Below are 17,873 nucleotides of genomic sequence, written 5' to 3' on the forward strand. Positions count from 1 at the left end.
AAGAGGAATGGAATTCTGATTCATAACAAAATTTGACAGATTGTGGAATGGATGCAGGCATATTTCTTCCATAGTTCGACAACCGGCTTAATTTGCATGGAATAATTAATCAATGACCATCATCACCACCGTCTTATTTCTTGTGACACAATTTTCTTGCTAACTTCTCCACACACAAATTAAATATTTTGCATTGCATATTTAATCATCACCGTCCTGCTTTTTCCAGGACTTTGTAGCTTAATTTAATTCTTTGCGCCATTCCGCACTTTGCTGCCTTTTTGGTAGGACTGACTGTACGAGACTTGCTTACCTGTTGGTGGGATGCGCAGAAAAGCCAAGTTATCTCTCACTCAGAGACCAACACTCTCCCCGAGCTCACTTCTTTCAGAAATTTAATAACTTTTAAACATTTCCACACAGTTCACATTAAAAAAAAGAACAGAAGCGTAAAGAAAGCTGAACGTCGCTTGAAACTCAAACCGACTGCATCCTGTCTCACCCTCAAATTTAGAAACGAGTCGTTGGTAAGATTGCATGCTTAATTTGCATATAAAATCTAAAATTAGTCAACTACACATCTGACTTTATAATATTCTGTGCAGAGAAAGGGATCGATTGTTGCTGACCGGAGAACTTCAGGAGGCAGGATGAATAAGGGGGAGGTCAGCCATGATAACCAAGCAGAGTCACCGTCAACTAGCAGGAGGTCATCGAAGGCTAAGAAATTACGGCAAGTTGGCAGAAAGCGTGGTCGTCTCGTGGTGGGGAAAGTCTTCCCATGCAAAACATGCCGTCGCCCCTTCCCCAACGGAACCAGCGCTCACCTCCACGCCCGCACCCACCTCAACTCTGACGAGCTGGAGCGGTCCTCACTTTTCCATGAGAAATGCCCCCACTGCGAAAGAGTGTTCTTCGATCGTGGACACTTTACCAACCACGTGAACGCGCACGAAGGTCGCAAGAACTACGCCTGGCCCACCTGCAAAAAGGGGTTCACCCAGAAAGCACACATCTCTTCGTCCATCTGAGTCGCGAGGAGCGCGCGGCGGTGCGGCAGCGCTGGCGACACGGCTGCTACTTCTGCACCAAACTGTTCCAAAGTCCATCTCGTCTCGCTGGTCATCTTGTGATTCACACGAAGGAAAAAGTGAGCTGGGAGTGTCACGTGTGTCGAAAAAGTTTCTCCACCAAACAAATCCTGTCAAACCATCGGTTCACCCACCTCTCCGAAGACGAGAAGGTCGCCCTCGTGAAGCAGGGGACGAGTCGAGTCTGCCTTTTTTGCCGCAAGATAACCGCAAGATAACCGCACTTATCAGATTCACCTGGTCTCCCACACGGAGGAGAAACCTTTCCCCTGCGACCAGTGTGGGAAGCTATTCCCTCGTAGTAATAGCTTAAACTTGCACAAGCTCAGTCACACTTTGAACCCAAAACTGTTCAAATGCGAAGACTGCGACAAAGCGTTCACTATTGTAAAGAAATTATTTCCGTGGGGCGCAGAATATTCCGCTCTACTCGACTTGGTGAGCACGTGACTGAAATGAGACGGAAGTGCCGTAAACATCTGCTTGCTTTTGTTGTTATTGTCCTGTGAATTTATAAAAATATGTGCATTTTTTCAAGTCCAGCTACGGCACTTCTCTCAAAATCTCAAAATGGGCGTCATTACAGCTCAACGCGGCGGAATGTTGAATTTAAACCGTCCCATAGAAATAATTACATTACAATAGTAAACACAATCTGGGCATCCACAAGAAGACGGTTCTCCGGAAGCGGAAAGACTTCGCGTGCCCCGAGAGCGCCAAAAAGTTTGGCACGAAGGGTGCCATGGTGCGACATGTGAGCGGTGTTCATGCCAAAAGGAGACACCCCTGCCCCCATTGTGACCAGACATTCTCGAGGAAAGACTATCTTGGGAGACACTTGAAGAAGCTTCATCCCCCAGAATAGAGTCGTACATACGTCTGCCAATTAACCCCTCGTCAAAAGATGACATGTTTCCATACTTTAGATTTTTATATGCTCCCCATTTCACCATTTGTGACGAGATAATTATTCCAGATAAATATGGCGTAGTTGTAAACAGGACTTTTGTTACCGTTTTGACCATGATGATTTTTAAGCAGTAAAGTAATTCTATTTTATGTAAAACTCTGATCGCTTCTCGCCCCCATTTTTCCATGCGCCGACACAAATGCAAGGCTGGAACAGGGACAACGACGACATATTTCATCGTGACGATAAGAAAGGTCAATTTGTGCAGAACACGTAAATCGTGCAGGGCTTAGGTTTCAGGTTGCTTATCGAAAGGGACCAAGGTGGCCAGATAATTCTGCAGGAAGTCTCAATTTGCATATGATTATGATAAGTAGGCCTCAAAAAGTGATGAATTGTCGTTCGCTTCCTTATCGTGAGCATTCCATCACAAATGTAAAACTAAAAATCTAGCATAATTTGTGGGCGTTGGTCTTCCGGTGGGCGCTTGGTAGGTCAGAGGTGATTGCAGTCGGGACGGACTGGGATGAATGTTCCGGAAGGACACCACACAGTTTGGAGGCGTAAGGCCGTATGTGCGATCGGCAGCCCCACTTATGATGTGAGATACACGAAAGTTAATGTTTTATCGGAATTTAGCACTCGAAATAAGTCACCGAAATGTAATACGCGTCCCCCGAGAGTTGTAGTTTTTACAGAGCAACTGGTTATCAATTTATTTTACGTAGCCGGGGGATTTTACATTTATGTAGCAAGAAACCAAAATATATTTAGAGGTTGTGGAAACTATAGAATTATGGGGGACTTTAGGATGGCAGTGGTGGAGAGAGGAGATACGTCTTGGTAGACACCGGAACTCCGTCTGCCAGGATTCTTGGACAGAAGACAGTATATGTCCTTGTTGAAGGAGACGATGTCCTTCAGTCGATGTATGGATAATTTGGAGTGACTGGCCGGTCGAGATATCAATGTATGAATATGGAGACGAGGAAGAGATAGGAGGGGAGGATGCATATGATATGCATAGTTCCCTCAAATTCCAGAGAAATCTCGTTTTATTTCAGAAAACTATGAATTCTTTTTGTCGAATTGAAATAAAATCATGCTTCCGGAGGAGGAAGAGAAAAAATTTAGCCGCATATGGAAATATACGAGACATATTTTGCATGCATATTTCTTCCAGTAAATACATAAGGAATCAAGAATTGAGCATAAGCTGACCACAAATATATAGCAAATTTGCGACATTTTTTAAGCAAACTTCGTACCAAGTGGTAAATTTACTTGGCATAAGAAGTGTTACGTTTTGGCCGTCCAACGACGACCGGGACGACGACGACATATTTCACCGTGACGAGAAGAAAGGTCACTTTGTGCATCACACTTAAATCGTGCAGGGCTCAGGTTGCGATTTGCATATCGAAATGGACGATGCATGGTGATAAATAATTCTGCATTAGGTCTCGGTATGCATACTAATTTTGATAAGCAGACCTCAATAATTGATGAATTGTCCTTCATTTTATTATCGTGAGCATTCTATCCATCCCCACAAACTAAAATTTCACCATGATTCTCATCCAGTTGGAAAATTCCGTTGAGAAACCTAGGGCTGGGTTTATATAATTCATCACCACCGTCTCATGCCGTATTGATGTTTCTCTGACTATCTCAATTTACCCCATAGGCGCTGAGTGTAGGCGCTGTGTCCAACTGACAATGCGATGGTGTGAAGTGTAACCCTCCGATTTGGCTGAAATTTTGAAATTAGGTGGTCCAAGTCAATACAACCTACGTTTCTTCAGCCAGTTTGTGCGATGGTTGGAGTTTCTCAAAATATTTGAGGTCAAAGTTGAAAAAACGGCCGACTTTTTTCAGGCGCAGTGAGAAAACTCCACTTCCATTCTCTTCCCCTCGCATTGATTTTATTCAGGTTTCTCACTCACACATACGCCTTCATACACAAGCATAAGTAGTGATGCAAAATAACAAAAATAAAACATTATTATTACCGCTTAAATAGGAATTAACAGGCCTTATACTCGCGAAATTTAATTCATAATTGAATAAGTGAGCTTTTTACTTCTTTGTATTAAAAATTGAGACAAACATTAATTTATAAATTCATCAACGGGAAATAAACATGGAAAAACTTACTTTCCATTTCGAAAGCGTTGGTTATTCTGATTTCCAATTCATTTGAAAACAAAGACCAAGACGCATGTGCAATGAATAATTAATGTTTTTCTATCATAAATTAAATTAACATTGATGAAATTTATAATTTTTCGGAGTTAAAATCAATGCGAGGGGAAGAGAATGGAAGTGGAGTTTTCTCACTCCGCCTGAAAAAAGTTAGCCGTTTTTTCAACTTTGACCTCAAATATTTTGAGTAACTCCAACCATCGCACAAACTGGCTGAAGAAACGTTAGTTGTAATGACATGGACCACCTAATTTCAAAATTTCAGCCAAATCGGAGGGTTACACTTCACACCATCGCATTGTGAGTAGACGCTCATGTGCCTGTGCCACGAGGAGGCCCACCACATTTCAACTATGGTTCTTTCTTGATCTTCGATTTTGTCTTCTTAACTGTTTTTTTACTTTGTCATTGACAAGAGAATTAAGATAACATCAAGACTTGGAATACACTCAGTGAATCATTTGGTTTGTTCTTTGGCAGGTTTGTTTGGAATTTTCCTTTTGATAATTGGTTTGTGCACTTCGTAGTTCTTGATGGTGGAATTCTGAAAATTTCTCTGACCTGGAAGGCTGATGAATTCAATTAATCTCATACATATATTCTATTTTATAGGTTTTCTGGTATGAAAGGATCGTGATATTGTTTATTCTCCAAACATTTTCACTTGAATTGAAAAGGCTGAATCATGGGTAAATTGTTTTATTATATGTACAATTTATTATTCAACTGCAAGAAAATATTTATAGAATTTTGTTTAATAGAGTCAAGTATAAATTTGACCCAGGAGGAGAACACAGTCGCCGTGCCTATACCTATGGTACAAATAAGAAAAAAGAAAAATATGAAAAGAAATAAAAACAAGAAAATGAGGACAATGTTGTACCGAACGAACGTGACGTGCGGTGTTACGATAACCAGAAATAAATGGTTTCAAACGAATAAAATACTCAGCGTACCAGTTCCAGTTCCACTGCTACCAGAGCCTCAGAAACTTCCTCCTCCCATTCCTGAAGGAAAGATTGTCCCAGAAATAAACATGGCAACTGTCAGTCAAGACATTTGGGGGAAGAAGCGATGTCTCAAATCTGGAAATGAATATTTTCCATCCATCCCAAAAATGCTTTTTGCCTCGCCAAAATGGATCGTATGTCAATAATTAATTGTTATTTTCCATTAGTCCACTTAAATATAACACTGTTCCTTTGTATGAATTTTAGGCAGTTGAACTCAGAGATATTAAACAAGAGTTAAATCAAACAAAAAGCCTTTTGGACAATTACCCGTTGAATTCCTGGCACAAACACACGCAACTAATGAACACAGCAGGTCAAGTGATGCCAATCGTGAGGCAGGAGTTTCAACCAGAATTTTGTAGCCAAGCGTGGTATGTGCATAATAAATAATCTTGAAATTGTTATATAACCTCAGAATGTAAGAATTATACTTGGTTTCCACCACCACCACTTCCTGTAGGTGCAAAATGTACGAGTGTCTTAGCACTTTCTCTCTAATTCCTGAACATATTACTCAACCAGACGTGTCTGCCCGTCCACCACATTTTCTGTCAATACATTTATGTGAAGCGCCGGGAGCCTTCATTTCTGCAACAAATCATTTTCTATCTACTAATTACCCAACAATTCAGGTAAATTATTTCATCAAAATCATATTCATTCATGCTAATTACTTACTTATATTCAACAAATTTTGGTGGTCTAAAGTGGGATTGGCTCGCTACCACCTTAAATCCACACTACGAAGGAAATGACATTGGAACTATGATAAATGAAGACAAGTTGATCTTGAGTTCATTGAATAATTGGATTTTTCTCAAAGACACGACCGGGAACTTAATGAACAGGGCTAATTTGGACAGTTTAATTGAGCAGGTTAAACAAAAATGCCTTAGTTTGGAACACTCTGTTGATTTGGTCACTGCGGATGGAAGCATTGATTGCCAGACGAATCCCATGGAACAGGAGAGCGCTGTCGTAGAATTACAGTTCACTGAAATAATTGCTGCCCTTTCAATTTTGGGTTTCGGGGGAAGTTTTGTACTCAAAATATTCACCTTTTTAGAATGTCAAACTATTAGCCACTTGTACATTCTGTGTTCCTTATTTGAAGAAGTGAGTCATTCATTTACTTAAAAATAGTTACTTTGTTGGTAGTAAGTCAGTTAAAATATTTTTTCTGGGTCAGGTCCATCTCTTTAAACCAGCCACGAGCAAAGAAGGAAATTCAGAAGTTTATGTCATCTGTCTAAAGTACAGAGGCCGTAGAGTGTTCAGAAATCAACTGGACTTTCTAATAGAACGTGTGGGTAAGTGTTTCCGAATATATTTAGTAAACTTTTCAAAATGTCCGTATTAAATTTCTAATTAAAAAAGCACGAGTATAACTTTCATTAATTTAATTTTACCTCAGGATCGAAAACGTCCATCTTGAGCAGACGTGCCATTATTTCTAACAGCTTACCATTTTATGGCACATTCATGAGCAAAATTCTTGAAGCCGCCTCGTTCTTCACTCAACATCAAGTAATTATCTAAACGATTCTGGTTTTATTAACTAACTTATCTAAATGTTTCTCCAATTAACCTCATTCATTATTTTGGCTATTTAATTAACAGATTGCCGTTATAAAGCGAAACATCAAAACTTGGGAGGATAAAAGTGGATTATCTCTAACGTATTATCAACATGACATAATGCAGCGTCATGTGTCTTGGGAATGGATTGATCGCTATGATGTGAGATCTCTGCATCCTAAAAAGTCTTTATTTAAATTGAGATATTTCGTAAGTGACATTTCCTTTTTGTGGATTTTAAATATTAAGTTTTGTTTACTGCTACTGGTGTATGTATTTTAACATAATTGTTTTATCTAACTCACAGCCGCGACATATTACACATGTAGATCCTAGATTTGAGATTGGGTGTCATCACGATAAACTCTTGTTGCATCAATCGACAGATTTATTGGTAAAAATGGAACAAATCAAACGACAAATTGAGCATTACCAGACATTTGAAAGTATGTCATGGGATGTGTCTGAAATTTCGGTATGTCATCTATTAATCATAATCATATCAATTAGATAGAAGTTTTATTTATTCTGTTTATATTATTTACTTATTGTTCGAATCTAAAAATTTAGGGCTCATTTTCCCAACTCTCCCCTCTCGTGGGTCGCCCATACAAAAATATATTGAGCTCTCGTTTCTGTTTTGGAAAAATCCTACAAATGCGAAGCGATTTGAGAGCAGCTATAGAACCCGTGTGGTCCTTAAAGCATTGTAAAATTTGGGTGGCTGGGCGCAAACAGTGTGATACCACTGATACTTGTATTACCTGTAATCCTGAAAGTATTCGGTACCACTTTTCACGAGTGTTAACAGACTTGCCGGTAAGTATCGTGTTTTAAGGGCATATATTTAATTGACCTTTTAGTCAATAACATAATATTTATTTGGTTTCATTAGCAAGAAGACTGGGAATTTAGTTTCCTCTGCTGTGCAGAGTCAGTGAGTGACATCTTGAATTACTCTGATGCCCAGAGAACTCGAAAAGCACTGCGAAAAATGCTGCTGAAAATTTCAAAACTTGAAATTAACCAGTCCTTGTTCCTCTGCACATTTCCACTCTTGTCAAGAATTCAACTCGGGTTTATGTATGCTCTAAATGCAATTTTTAATATGGTAAAAAGACTGTGTAATCAAATATTTTTAATGGCAACAAAATTAGTCTTATATTAATACACAAACACAGGTTGTACTCGGTTCTGGAGGGAATATGTACGGTAAGGAGTACCCTCAAGGAATTCTCCTCCACCGATATAAAGGCATAAACTCCATCAAAGATCGGAATATGATACTGGAACTAGTCCGTATTGTCAATGAGATGGATAAAAGTGATGCAAATAGGCGTGGTGAAGCCATACTGGAAGTCGTACCAGCTAAGAACCTGATTGGTAAGTAATAAACCGGAGTTTTAAAACATTCATGGTTAAAATGGATGGATAGTTTTATCATTAATCCATTTTCTTATTGCAGAACTAGCCAACTTTAACGATATCTTGACCTACAATTTAGTCAACACGGCAAATGAATTGTCCCAAATTATAACGGAAACTAAGGACGTCATGATGCAGCCGAAATCTGATGAACCAAATTCACTTACATCTACATCTATCTTGCAACCCTGATTAACTCACTTTAATTTACGCTGTTATTTAAATATTACTTGTTATTAATTTTAACTATCATAACTACACAAATCCAGACAAACCGAGTGATTCGTGTCATTCTTTGTAACTTTGAGACTGGTTCACAAAGATTGATATCGATATCAATCGATTAGTAAAACTTTTAAATCACCTTCATAGAACGGGTAGTTAAATTCAGAATTATAATGTGTTCACACATAATTATTATACTAGAAAATATTGAGATGTTTGCTGCTAATAAAGGAACTTTTTAATATAATAAAAATACTCGATTTACTGTTATCGTTCGTTATCTCAAAAGCCAGGCAGCATAGAGTTTTGCTCTGAGGGATCACCAACTCCCAAAATGACGTTGGCCTCAGCGCCTAGCACCTCAGGACTTTGGAATGGAGTGCTGCAGAAGTAGCAGCCATGTCGCCCGTCCTGCCGCACCTCCGCGCGCTCCTCCCCGCTCAGGTGGACGAAGAGATGACGTGTCAAATTTCCTTGCTGGGTGAACTTCTGCTTGCAGGTGGGGCAGCCGAAGTTCTTGCGACCTTCGTGCACATTCACGTGGTCGATAAATTGCTGACGGAGAAAGAACACTTTTTGGCAGTGGGGACATTTCTCATGGAAAAGTGAGGACCGCTCCAGCTCGTCGCGGTTGAGGTGGGTGCGGACGTGGAGGCGAACACAGGTTCTGTTGGTGAAGGCACGAAGCCAGGTTTTGCATCGGAAGATTTCCCCACGACGCGACGACCACGTTCATTCCCTTTTCGGGCTAACTCTTTGGCTTTTGATGATCTGTTGTTGGGTGAAGAGGAGGACACGTGGTCATCGTCACGTGCTGTTGGACATGGTTGCATGGAATGAGTCTGTCGATCAAGAAGTCGTCCGTTCACTTGAAAACTTTCCCCTTTGTCGACTTTCTCCGTTGTGACGACGAGAGCTTTCTGTCCTTCGAGCAACTTCTGGGTGACCTCCATCCCGTCCAGCGTCTCGTACTGTTCGGAACTTCCTCCACTAGAATCCATCGACCCCTTTCTCTTCACAGAATATTAGTACGTCAGCACCAGGAGTGGAATAATAGCTTTGGTATGAAAATTTAGAATGGAATTTTACCAACGACTCCTCCTTAAAAGTTGGGTGTAACGTGTGAGTTCGGGATGCAGAGTAAAAAAATTTTTCCCTACTCAAATCGCAATTTCCAATCGCAGTGTCCAACTTCCCTTATCTTGCGCCGTTCTTCTCAATGTGTGAATCTTTGGTGGAAATTTGGAAATGTGCAAAACTGGTGAAATTTCTGAAGGAAGTGAGCTCTTGTTAGTCTCCCTCGGAGATAAGCTTCGCTTATCTGCGTGTCCCACCAAAAGTCAATTCTTTTACTGAATAGTCCACCAAAAAGCCAACAAAATATGGAATAATTTATGCGCGGAGAATTAATAAGCAAGAAAACCTAGACAGTGATGATGATGCTCATTCATTAATTATTCCATGCAAATTGGGACGCTTGAAATTGGGACGCAAGAAATCTGCGTGCCTCCACAATCTCTCAAATTTGATTATGAATATGAATTCCTTTCCTTTCCTCTTATCATAGTGATATCCTTCGCCTGTGTCAGAACTTTCATTGAAACGGGGAACGAAAAGCTCAAGAAAAGGAATTCTACATACGATTAAGTCCGGATTTCTTAATTTTTCTCGCAAAATGTGATGTGACGCGTGCATGCAGGGGCCGCGAAAGCTTGAGGGAACGGAACCACAATGTTAATGTCCCCACTACATGAATGTTTACTTTAATGGAAATGAGCACATTTTTATTCAATCATTAAATTACTTGTTCAATGTTAACTGACCACTCCGGCACGAAATGTGTATGCAGAATCTCCTACCTTTAGGAAGAGCTCGCGGAAGCTGTGGGGACATTTACATTTTCCGATAGGTAAGGGAGACGTTTGTATAAGATGGGGACATGATGCGGACAGCGAACAACCGTGGGGACATTGTCCTCAAGCTTCCTCCGCGGCCACTGACTGGCACAAGGAAGGAGGAAAGGAATTCTGATTCATAACCGAATTTGAGAGATTGTAGATGCACGCAGATTTCGTTCTAAAGGTGGACGAAAATCGGCTCAATTTGCATTGAATAATTAATCAATGATCAATCACCGTCTAATTGCTCATGCCATGATTTTCTTGCTTCATTCTCCATGCAGAAATTATTCTGCATTTTGTTGCCTTTTTGGTACGAGATTAATTCAGAGATTTGACTCTTATGCAGATAAGTCTAACCTTATCTCATTTTCAGTCCGAGGGAGACAGACGAACAAGTTCCGTCAAACAAGAGCTCTCACTACTTCCAGAAATCTCCTAAAATTTTGAACATTACCACCCAATTCACATCGAGAAAAAGGGAGCAGAACGACGAAAGTTGGACGAGCTGAGGGTCCCTTGAAATTTGTGAATCAGTTAAAAACGCAGGGGACGATTTTTTACTCTCGAACACACCCCACCCCTCACTCCAAAATTTAAGAACGAGCCATTAGTAAGATTACATTCCTAATTTTCAAATCAAATCAACTTCATATGCTGCAATTCTGTAATCCGTAAAAGGGATCGATTTTTGCTGTAGGGGTCATTTCCGAGCAGAACGTGCCGTTGGGTGGGATGGAGGTCAACCAGGCGCAGCAGAAGTTGCCCGGACGACAGAAAGCGACCGTCCCCACAACGGAGAAAGGGGACGAAGGGGAAAATTCTCAAGAGAACGGACGACTTCCACCTCACTCCGTCCAACCACGTGACGCCCGATAAAGAATGATATTTGGGCCACGGCATGGCATGTGTCTGGGAAGTGGGAACTCTGGGAAAACTTGGAAAAAATTTGATGTGGGAAGTATACGTCGGCCCACCCTTGGCACAAAGGTGGTATGCCGAATGTCCACTGTGGACCACGATTGGCCCGTAGTTGAAATCCCAAGTTTGGTTTTATTATGCATACACACATACGGGCCATACAAAATATTTACCAAATTTCCCGAAAATGAAATTGTAAATGCGGCCCAGAAATGGGACGTAGTAGATTTGCCCCAAGTCTGGCACAGTCCGGGAAATCATGCTTTGGCCCAGATGATCCAAACCATCGTTGGCCCACGTTCCTCTGGCTACTTGCTGGCCCCAATCATTTTGGTGGGACTTTGATTAACAAATTAGTGTTAGTTTTTTCACGTTGTCGTCGGGCAGCAAGATGTCTTCACCACACTTTTCGTCGAAGTTTTCAGTCGTAGAGTTTTTGGAGGAAAAATCTTTCGCTGCTGTCCTCTCAACTTGGTTATCTGAAGATGACGACAAGCAAATGTGCTCTTGGCCGAAGGGAGTCAAGCTTTTGGAATTGATCCAGGACTCAGACAGCAAGCCCAAGTCAACTTGGAAAAAGTTGGAAGTGAAGATTTTTCGATCCTTTGGAAGTGGTAAGTAAATCATTTTTACCAGTAATTACATACATTGTAATATGAGAAGACATTATTCTATTTGTCCATATTTATAGATGACTACAAGAGAGCTAATTTGAATGTGGACGAAGCAAGGGTTTTGAGTTCTGGCGAAACTCAATCAAGCTCCTATGACTCGGAAAATTTGAATTCCAGGAGAAATAAAATTCATTCGAAGAATCCAGTTGAAACCAATAATTTGCCCTTTAAAGCACCAATATTGGGTAAGAACTCAACCGGTAAATTTTTCAGTATGTTATTGTTTTTAATAATTAAGTATATTTTCCCAGCATTCAATTTATTATCTGGCGAAGCGACTCCATCCTCGTCATCGAGCTCAGCTCTTACTCCTATTACAAATTCGACAATAGAAGTGGATCCCTCTGCCCATGGTTCTATCTCAGAAGTTACTCCGTTTGTTATTCAGACAGTTCCATCGGAGTCTGATAACAGTAATGCACATTAGTAATTTGCAATTAATTTACAAGTTCTAATCACTACTTTTAGTTTTCAGAGAAAGAGTGTTGCATTATTTGGAGGGTTTGAAGACTGAAGTAAATCTCTTCATCAAAGTTGGCACCCTTCTTGCTGCCAAAAATATTGAGGACGAAGCCCCTTCCTTTGCATTCCCACTTTTAACTGATGAAGATGTGGATCAGTTCGAGCAGTGGTTGGGCGATCCGAAGTGAGGAAAAATATTGGTAAAAATTATACGAGACTCACCATTACAATTGTCATATACGAAATTAAAGTTATAATCAATATTTCAATAGCTGGTCGACTTGGTGAAAATCGGAGGCCTTGATGTGAATGAAACTACAGTTAGGATTTTGAGTCATGTGTTCAGTCATTCAATAGCCCTTAAAATGTCAAAAACTGGAAAGGGGGATGGGAATAAGTTTAGTTTTATGAGGTGGAAATGTTCCTCCATCATCATTGGTAGGTAAATTTTATGGAGATCTTATAAATTATAATTAATTATTCACTCTTCAGTATGTATGTATGACTTTGCTGTAATTTAGTATTTAGTTAAAAATAATACTAATTATGTATATTTGAAATTAACGAGGTGCAATAAAAATAAGTAAGTATAAAAGTATGGTACATATTCGGCATACCTGTGGGAAATTTATGGCTTAAGTATGGCACCTTAGTAGTAGATAGAAGTGGCCCATATTCGGGGTAACCACGAAAATGACTATGCGCCCCAGACTTGGGCCAGGTCTGTGCCTGATTCATATGATCTCGGGGAAAAGTATGGCCCAGCTTTTCCCCAACTAAGGGTCAGATAAGGCTATCAACTCCGGAGCATTATGTTTCCCTGATGTCAACTCGGTACATAGGCCATACTTGCGGGCTACTGTGCCCCAGACATGGCCCACAAATAAATTCTTTATCGGGCGATAACCACGTGCCCTCACCCTCTGCTAACAGCAGGTCATCAAAAATTAAGAAATACAGGCAAATTGTCATTGAGAAAATCTTCCCATGCAAAATCTGCCTTTATCCCTTCACCAACAGAACCAGTGCTGACCTCCACGCTGCACCCACCTCAACTCCCACGAGCTGGAGCGGCGGTCCTCACTTTTTCATGAAAAATGTCCCCACTGCGAAAAAGCGTTCTTCCTTCGTCTTCACTTTACCGACCACGTGAATGCGCATGAAGGCCCGAAGAACCACGCCTGTCCCGTGTGCAAACGGAAGTTCACCCAGAAAGCAAGTTTGACCCGTCATCGCTTCGTCCACCTGAGCGGGGAGGAGCGCGCGGAGGTGCGGCAGCGATGGCGACACGGCTCCTACTTCTGCAGCACTCCATTCCAAAGTCCGTTCCAGCTCAATCGTCATCTTGTGACCCACACCCAGGAAAAGGAGGGCGGAAGGTGTCACGTGTGTCGAAAATCGTTCTCCTCCGAACGAACCCTGAAGAATCATCGGTTCGCCCACCTCTCCGAAGACGAGAAGGCCGCCCTCGTGAAGCAGGGTTCGGGTCGAGTGTGCCTCTTCTGCCAGAAGAAATTCCCCGATAACCGCACTTATCATTCCCACCTGGTCTCCCACACGAAGGAGAAACCGTTCCCCTGCGACCAGTGCGGGGCGCTGTTCCCTCGTAATGCTGCCTTAAACATGCACAAGCGGGTTCACACCTCCAAACCAAAATCCTTCAAGTTCGACGACCAAGCTTTCGGTCAAAAACATCATCTGACCAGTCACAAGAAGACGATGCACCGAAAGTTGAAGGACATCGCGTGCCCCGAGTGCGGCAAGAAGTTCGGGAGGAAGGGTCACATGGTGCAGCATGTGAACGGTGTTCATGCCAAAATCCGGCACCCCTGCCCCCATTGTGACCAGACGTTCACGCAGAAAGGCAACCTTGGGAGGCATTTGAAAAAGGTTCATCCCCCAGACTAAAGTCTTTCTCCTGCTAAACAGCGTCTCATCAAGAGACCACGTGTCGTCCATACGTTATGTTTTTAAATGTTCCTGATTTGACCATTTATGACAAGTTTATTATCCTCATCCGATTCATAAAAATGGTGTAATTGAATTATTATGTCGTTAACATGACTCTATTTTTGTTACGTTTTTCACCATGCCGATTTTTATGGAGTAAAGTCATTCTATTTAATATGAAACTGTGCTCGCGTCGCGCTCCCATTTTTCCATGCGCCGACCCGACATAAATGCAAGGCTGGACCAGTGACAGATTTCGTCGTGACGAGAAGTAAGGCCAACTTGTGCACATACCTGTTCAAAAATTTAATTTTCATTCAAAATTCAGTCATCCCAATATCTGAGTGAAGATTTTCATTCGTTCACATTCAGTCATTTTCGTTCAAATTCATCCCCATTGACCAAAGTGGTTACTGAACACGTATTTTATTCGTCCGTAATGGACGAAGGGACGAGTTGAAGTTCGTGTTTAGAACAAGTTACAGACGAGCTGGTACGGGGTGAACGGGCGCCGGTAAACGTGCCAGGCTCGTCCTTATCTGGTCCGTTAATACCAAAACGGAACCAATTGAGAACGTACCTGGAACCGGGCTGAATTCGTCCTAATCACGCTCTCATGCGGTGCAAATATACGAAAATAGTACGAGTATATAACCACCAAGAACTATTTTTGACTCAATTTATTTATATTTACATTCATAGCGTAACTACAAATTAAAATACAACTGGAAATTGATTTATGACGAAACGTGCTCTGCAATTCCAGGCTGCATCTAGATATAAATATGTTTCGTATTAAATAGTATTCTTAAATATTCTTAATCTACTAAATATATGAAGGGTGTGTACATACCTTTTTCTTTTTGGCTTCAATCCTGGCAGGAGCTTTCTTTAGCCAATTCTGGATGCTTTCGTCGATGTCTTTATGCGTAGCTGACGACATTAGTGGATTTGTCCGGACCGCAGTTAAAGTTTAAAATGCTCGAAATAATCAAATTCTGCGCTACCATAAAGCAAGGACGAAAGGTTTAAATTATGAGCCTTACAATAAACACAGCTTTTGATTTTTTCACGATCTTTAAATGATTTTTTTCCGCGTTGACCCGCAAAACTAAGTGTGGCTGCAAAGTCGTCCGTCATCAAAAACGTAAGCACACGGTAAATAGCATCTGTGCCTGTGCTGCCTGAACCTGACAAACTCATTATCTAGAAATAAGAATACATGAATTTTGATAAACAGAACTAAAAAGATTGGGGCGAAATTAGAACATGATGCTAACCAAAGCTTGTCGAATTTTAGGATCAGCTATTTTTCTTTCCAGTTCGTCATACTCCGGCAAGTTGTTTAATGGAATAACCTTTTCGTCGCCATCAAGGTCTTCGATAATTGTCCTATTTTGATTGCGCAAAGCCAGATGGAAAGTTTCGCGAAGCTCGTTAATGCTGGCTTGAATATAATCCAGCTTACGAATTATAATATCTGTACAAAAAAATTAGATACAGTATAAAATTTAACTTGTTACTCTAGAAGGAAGCGAGCTACATACCATCAGTTCTTGTAGGTACAATTGTTCCATTAAATGACCCTTGACCAATATCCTGGCTTCGTTCCTGGGACAAAGAACTCGTCGGGCCTCGTCCTTTGAAAAATCGTTATTTTAATCATATTAATTCATGGAAACCTTTATGCCAACAGTTATACCTGAAAATGTCATCGGCGTCGTAACTTCCGTTCTTGGGGTTTGACAAAAATTTTGCTCACTCTCGGACAAACACTCTTCTCGCTGGTGAAATTGACTAAATCCTATTCCACCGCTTCCGCCTAAATAAATACCAAGTTAATTAAGATAAAATTTCATGAAAAAAGAAAGTATATACTACTTTTACTGGGTAATGGAGAGGAATTAGTGTTACTAGGCTCGTCTCTCGAAGTTGTTGACAAAGTTTCATCCGGCTGCACCTTAAATATATTTCGTTATTTAATAAGTTTCATTTCAAGGGATGGTGGATAATTTACCAAGACCAACGTTGGCATCTGGAATTTTGATGAGTCTGAACGATTTATCTGAAAAAACAAAAACATTTGTAGTTATGGCGAGAAGGACGATTTTGAAGTAATCAAGTTAGAATGAAACGGTAAATTATTTTTACGAATGAGTGTCACAAACCTCGGTCACTTTAGATTTTTTTGTTTTTACATGTAGCAAGCTCTTCGTTAACGGACTATCATTCTCGTCATCGCCACTTGAATCTGCGTTAAAAAGTTTTCTGTTGACGGTCTTACGTCGTCGACCTCTTCCCAGTTCTGCGCCAGTACTAATCCCTCCTTCTTGCGCAAGACGCGGAAGATTTAGGCGAGCATCTTCGTATTTTCCTAAACAGTATATAAATAAAGTTTTAGCGATACACCCATGAAATTTATGTTGTATCTAATGTAAAAATACTACATACCGTATCGTTTAACTATTTCAACCTCATAAATTTTCCAAGTTTTGGCGTCTGGTGATTCACCATTTCGGACCGATTTTTCCAGCTTCCGTGATTCAGTTTTTGAATAATTCGGCCAATATGTGTATTGCAGACCATCAATTTCTACCAACCAGTTTGAATTGATGATGTCGATTTCTTGCTTTGAAATGAAGTCGGCAACGATAAAGCTGACAGCGCTGGAATCCGTATCCATGATGGCGCAATTATTAGCACACGAATTTAAAGACGGCAAAATAATTCTTGTAAGGAAATCCGATGCACTTTATAACAATTTCACCGGACGTACGGACTCGAAACACTTATGCTGCCTCAATATTTTAAATAGTTCCGAAGTAGCGTTCCTAGTAATTCTGTTTTTGATTACCCACTTGGCCAGTTTCTCTTTCGTCTCACTACGGGAATCTAAACTTTCATAAAAACTGTCAACACTTGGATTAGGTAAAATTTCGTCTATATCTTCAACTGTCCGGCTGAAACTTGCCCGTCTCATATTTGATGGTTTGGAGTCCAATAAATTTGTTTGAATTACTTGCGATGGAACTAATTCGCAAATGGAAGGTTTACTGACTGAGGAGTTTAGTAACACACGCGAATTTTCAAAATTTTTAGTAGCAGGTCTAGCAATTTTTTTCGTCGAATTTCTGTACATGTTCTCTATTCAACCACTAGCTGCAGAGTGGAGTTAAAACTGGACGAAAAAACATCCATGCTGCCAAACATTTAAGTGTGGCGCACTAATTTCATTATTTGTTCTGACTTCGTCCCTCGGCCGTCTTTAACTCGTCTAAATTCAAACATGAAAATAACTATACAACCCCATCTCGAGGTGATATGTTTGCGACCACCTCCATACATCCTAAGATCGAGCCCCTGGTACCGGGCGAAGCTCGTATCATTCGTACAAACTAAACACGTCTTTTACCGGTGCCCTTGGTCCTGGACGAATCCAGCACAAATGGGACCAATTAAAAACGTGATGAGAACCAACTGGTCAATTGGGATTTAACTTCACTTCATCTGACTTCATTTCT

General features: G+C 40.7%; 4 protein-coding genes and 3 long non-coding RNA genes across 11 annotated transcripts; 4 read left to right on the forward strand and 3 right to left on the reverse strand.

Annotated features, from left to right (window-relative positions):
• The first annotated feature begins 81 nt into the window (after positions 1–81).
• LOC110857062 lies at positions 82–2,157 on the forward strand. Of its 3 annotated transcripts, none has more exons than XR_004836452.1 (3): positions 82–527; positions 606–1,478; positions 1,737–2,157. It is a non-coding gene; the product is annotated as an uncharacterized LOC110857062 (long non-coding RNA). The 3 variants fall into 3 exon arrangements; XR_004836451.1 differs by having other exon boundaries at positions 84–527; positions 1,762–2,157; XR_002548624.2 differs by having other exon boundaries at positions 84–527; positions 1,765–2,157.
• Positions 2,158–4,520: 2,363 nt separating this feature from the next.
• LOC110857058 (cap-specific mRNA (nucleoside-2'-O-)-methyltransferase 2-like) lies at positions 4,521–9,442 on the forward strand. Of its 2 annotated transcripts, none has more exons than XM_035857515.1 (14): positions 4,521–4,686; positions 4,819–4,895; positions 4,968–5,350; positions 5,424–5,590; positions 5,680–5,851; positions 5,928–6,335; positions 6,409–6,529; positions 6,634–6,746; positions 6,840–7,007; positions 7,105–7,272; positions 7,368–7,616; positions 7,693–7,908; positions 7,979–8,180; positions 8,263–9,442. In XM_035857515.1, the coding sequence occupies exons 2-14, from the start codon at positions 4,892–4,894 to the stop codon at positions 8,412–8,414; spliced, it is 2,523 nt and encodes an 840-aa protein (XP_035713408.1). In that variant the 5' UTR covers positions 4,521–4,686; positions 4,819–4,891; the 3' UTR covers positions 8,415–9,442. The 2 variants fall into 2 exon arrangements, with proteins under 2 accessions (XP_035713408.1, XP_035713407.1); XM_035857514.1 differs by lacking the exon at positions 4,521–4,686 and adding an exon at positions 4,701–4,716.
• On the reverse strand, positions 4,901–5,298 carry LOC118437942. The gene is made up of 2 exons (XR_004836494.1): positions 5,163–5,298; positions 4,901–5,018 (listed from the first exon to the last, which is right to left on the reverse strand). It is a non-coding gene; the product is annotated as an uncharacterized LOC118437942 (long non-coding RNA).
• LOC118437941 lies at positions 8,977–9,843 on the reverse strand. Its single transcript, XR_004836493.1, has 2 exons — positions 9,537–9,843; positions 8,977–9,460 (listed from the first exon to the last, which is right to left on the reverse strand). It is a non-coding gene; the product is annotated as an uncharacterized LOC118437941 (long non-coding RNA).
• Positions 9,844–10,738: 895 nt separating this feature from the next.
• On the forward strand, positions 10,739–13,542 carry LOC118437911. Its single transcript, XM_035857456.1, has 6 exons — positions 10,739–10,958; positions 11,046–11,880; positions 11,958–12,125; positions 12,192–12,353; positions 12,409–12,602; positions 12,675–13,542. Exons 2-5 carry the CDS (start codon positions 11,658–11,660, stop codon positions 12,588–12,590), a joined length of 735 nt encoding a protein of 244 aa, XP_035713349.1. The 5' UTR covers positions 10,739–10,958; positions 11,046–11,657; the 3' UTR covers positions 12,591–12,602; positions 12,675–13,542.
• LOC118437917 (oocyte zinc finger protein XlCOF19-like) lies at positions 13,450–14,702 on the forward strand (the record flags this gene model as incomplete). Its single annotated transcript, XM_035857468.1, has 1 exon — positions 13,450–14,702. A coding segment is annotated over one exon (861 nt), but the record flags the coding sequence as incomplete, so codon positions are not given.
• A 315-nt stretch (positions 14,703–15,017) lies between these two features.
• Positions 15,018–17,873, reverse strand: LOC110857061. 2 transcript variants are annotated; one of them, XM_035857454.1, is made up of 9 exons: positions 16,804–17,873; positions 16,521–16,726; positions 16,370–16,417; positions 16,240–16,306; positions 16,055–16,174; positions 15,900–15,992; positions 15,633–15,832; positions 15,206–15,558; positions 15,018–15,125 (listed from the first exon to the last, which is right to left on the reverse strand). In XM_035857454.1, the coding sequence occupies exons 1-8, from the start codon at positions 17,033–17,035 to the stop codon at positions 15,319–15,321; spliced, it is 1,206 nt and encodes a 401-aa protein (XP_035713347.1). In that variant the 5' UTR covers positions 17,036–17,873; the 3' UTR covers positions 15,018–15,125; positions 15,206–15,318. The 2 variants fall into 2 exon arrangements, with proteins under 2 accessions (XP_035713347.1, XP_035713346.1); XM_035857453.1 differs by having other exon boundaries at positions 16,240–16,312; positions 16,804–17,870.

This window comes from Folsomia candida, unplaced genomic scaffold (genome assembly GCF_002217175.1).
Source record: "Folsomia candida strain VU population unplaced genomic scaffold, ASM221717v1 Fcan01_Sc017, whole genome shotgun sequence".
NCBI classification, from domain to species: Eukaryota; Metazoa; Arthropoda; class Collembola; order Entomobryomorpha; family Isotomidae; genus Folsomia; species Folsomia candida.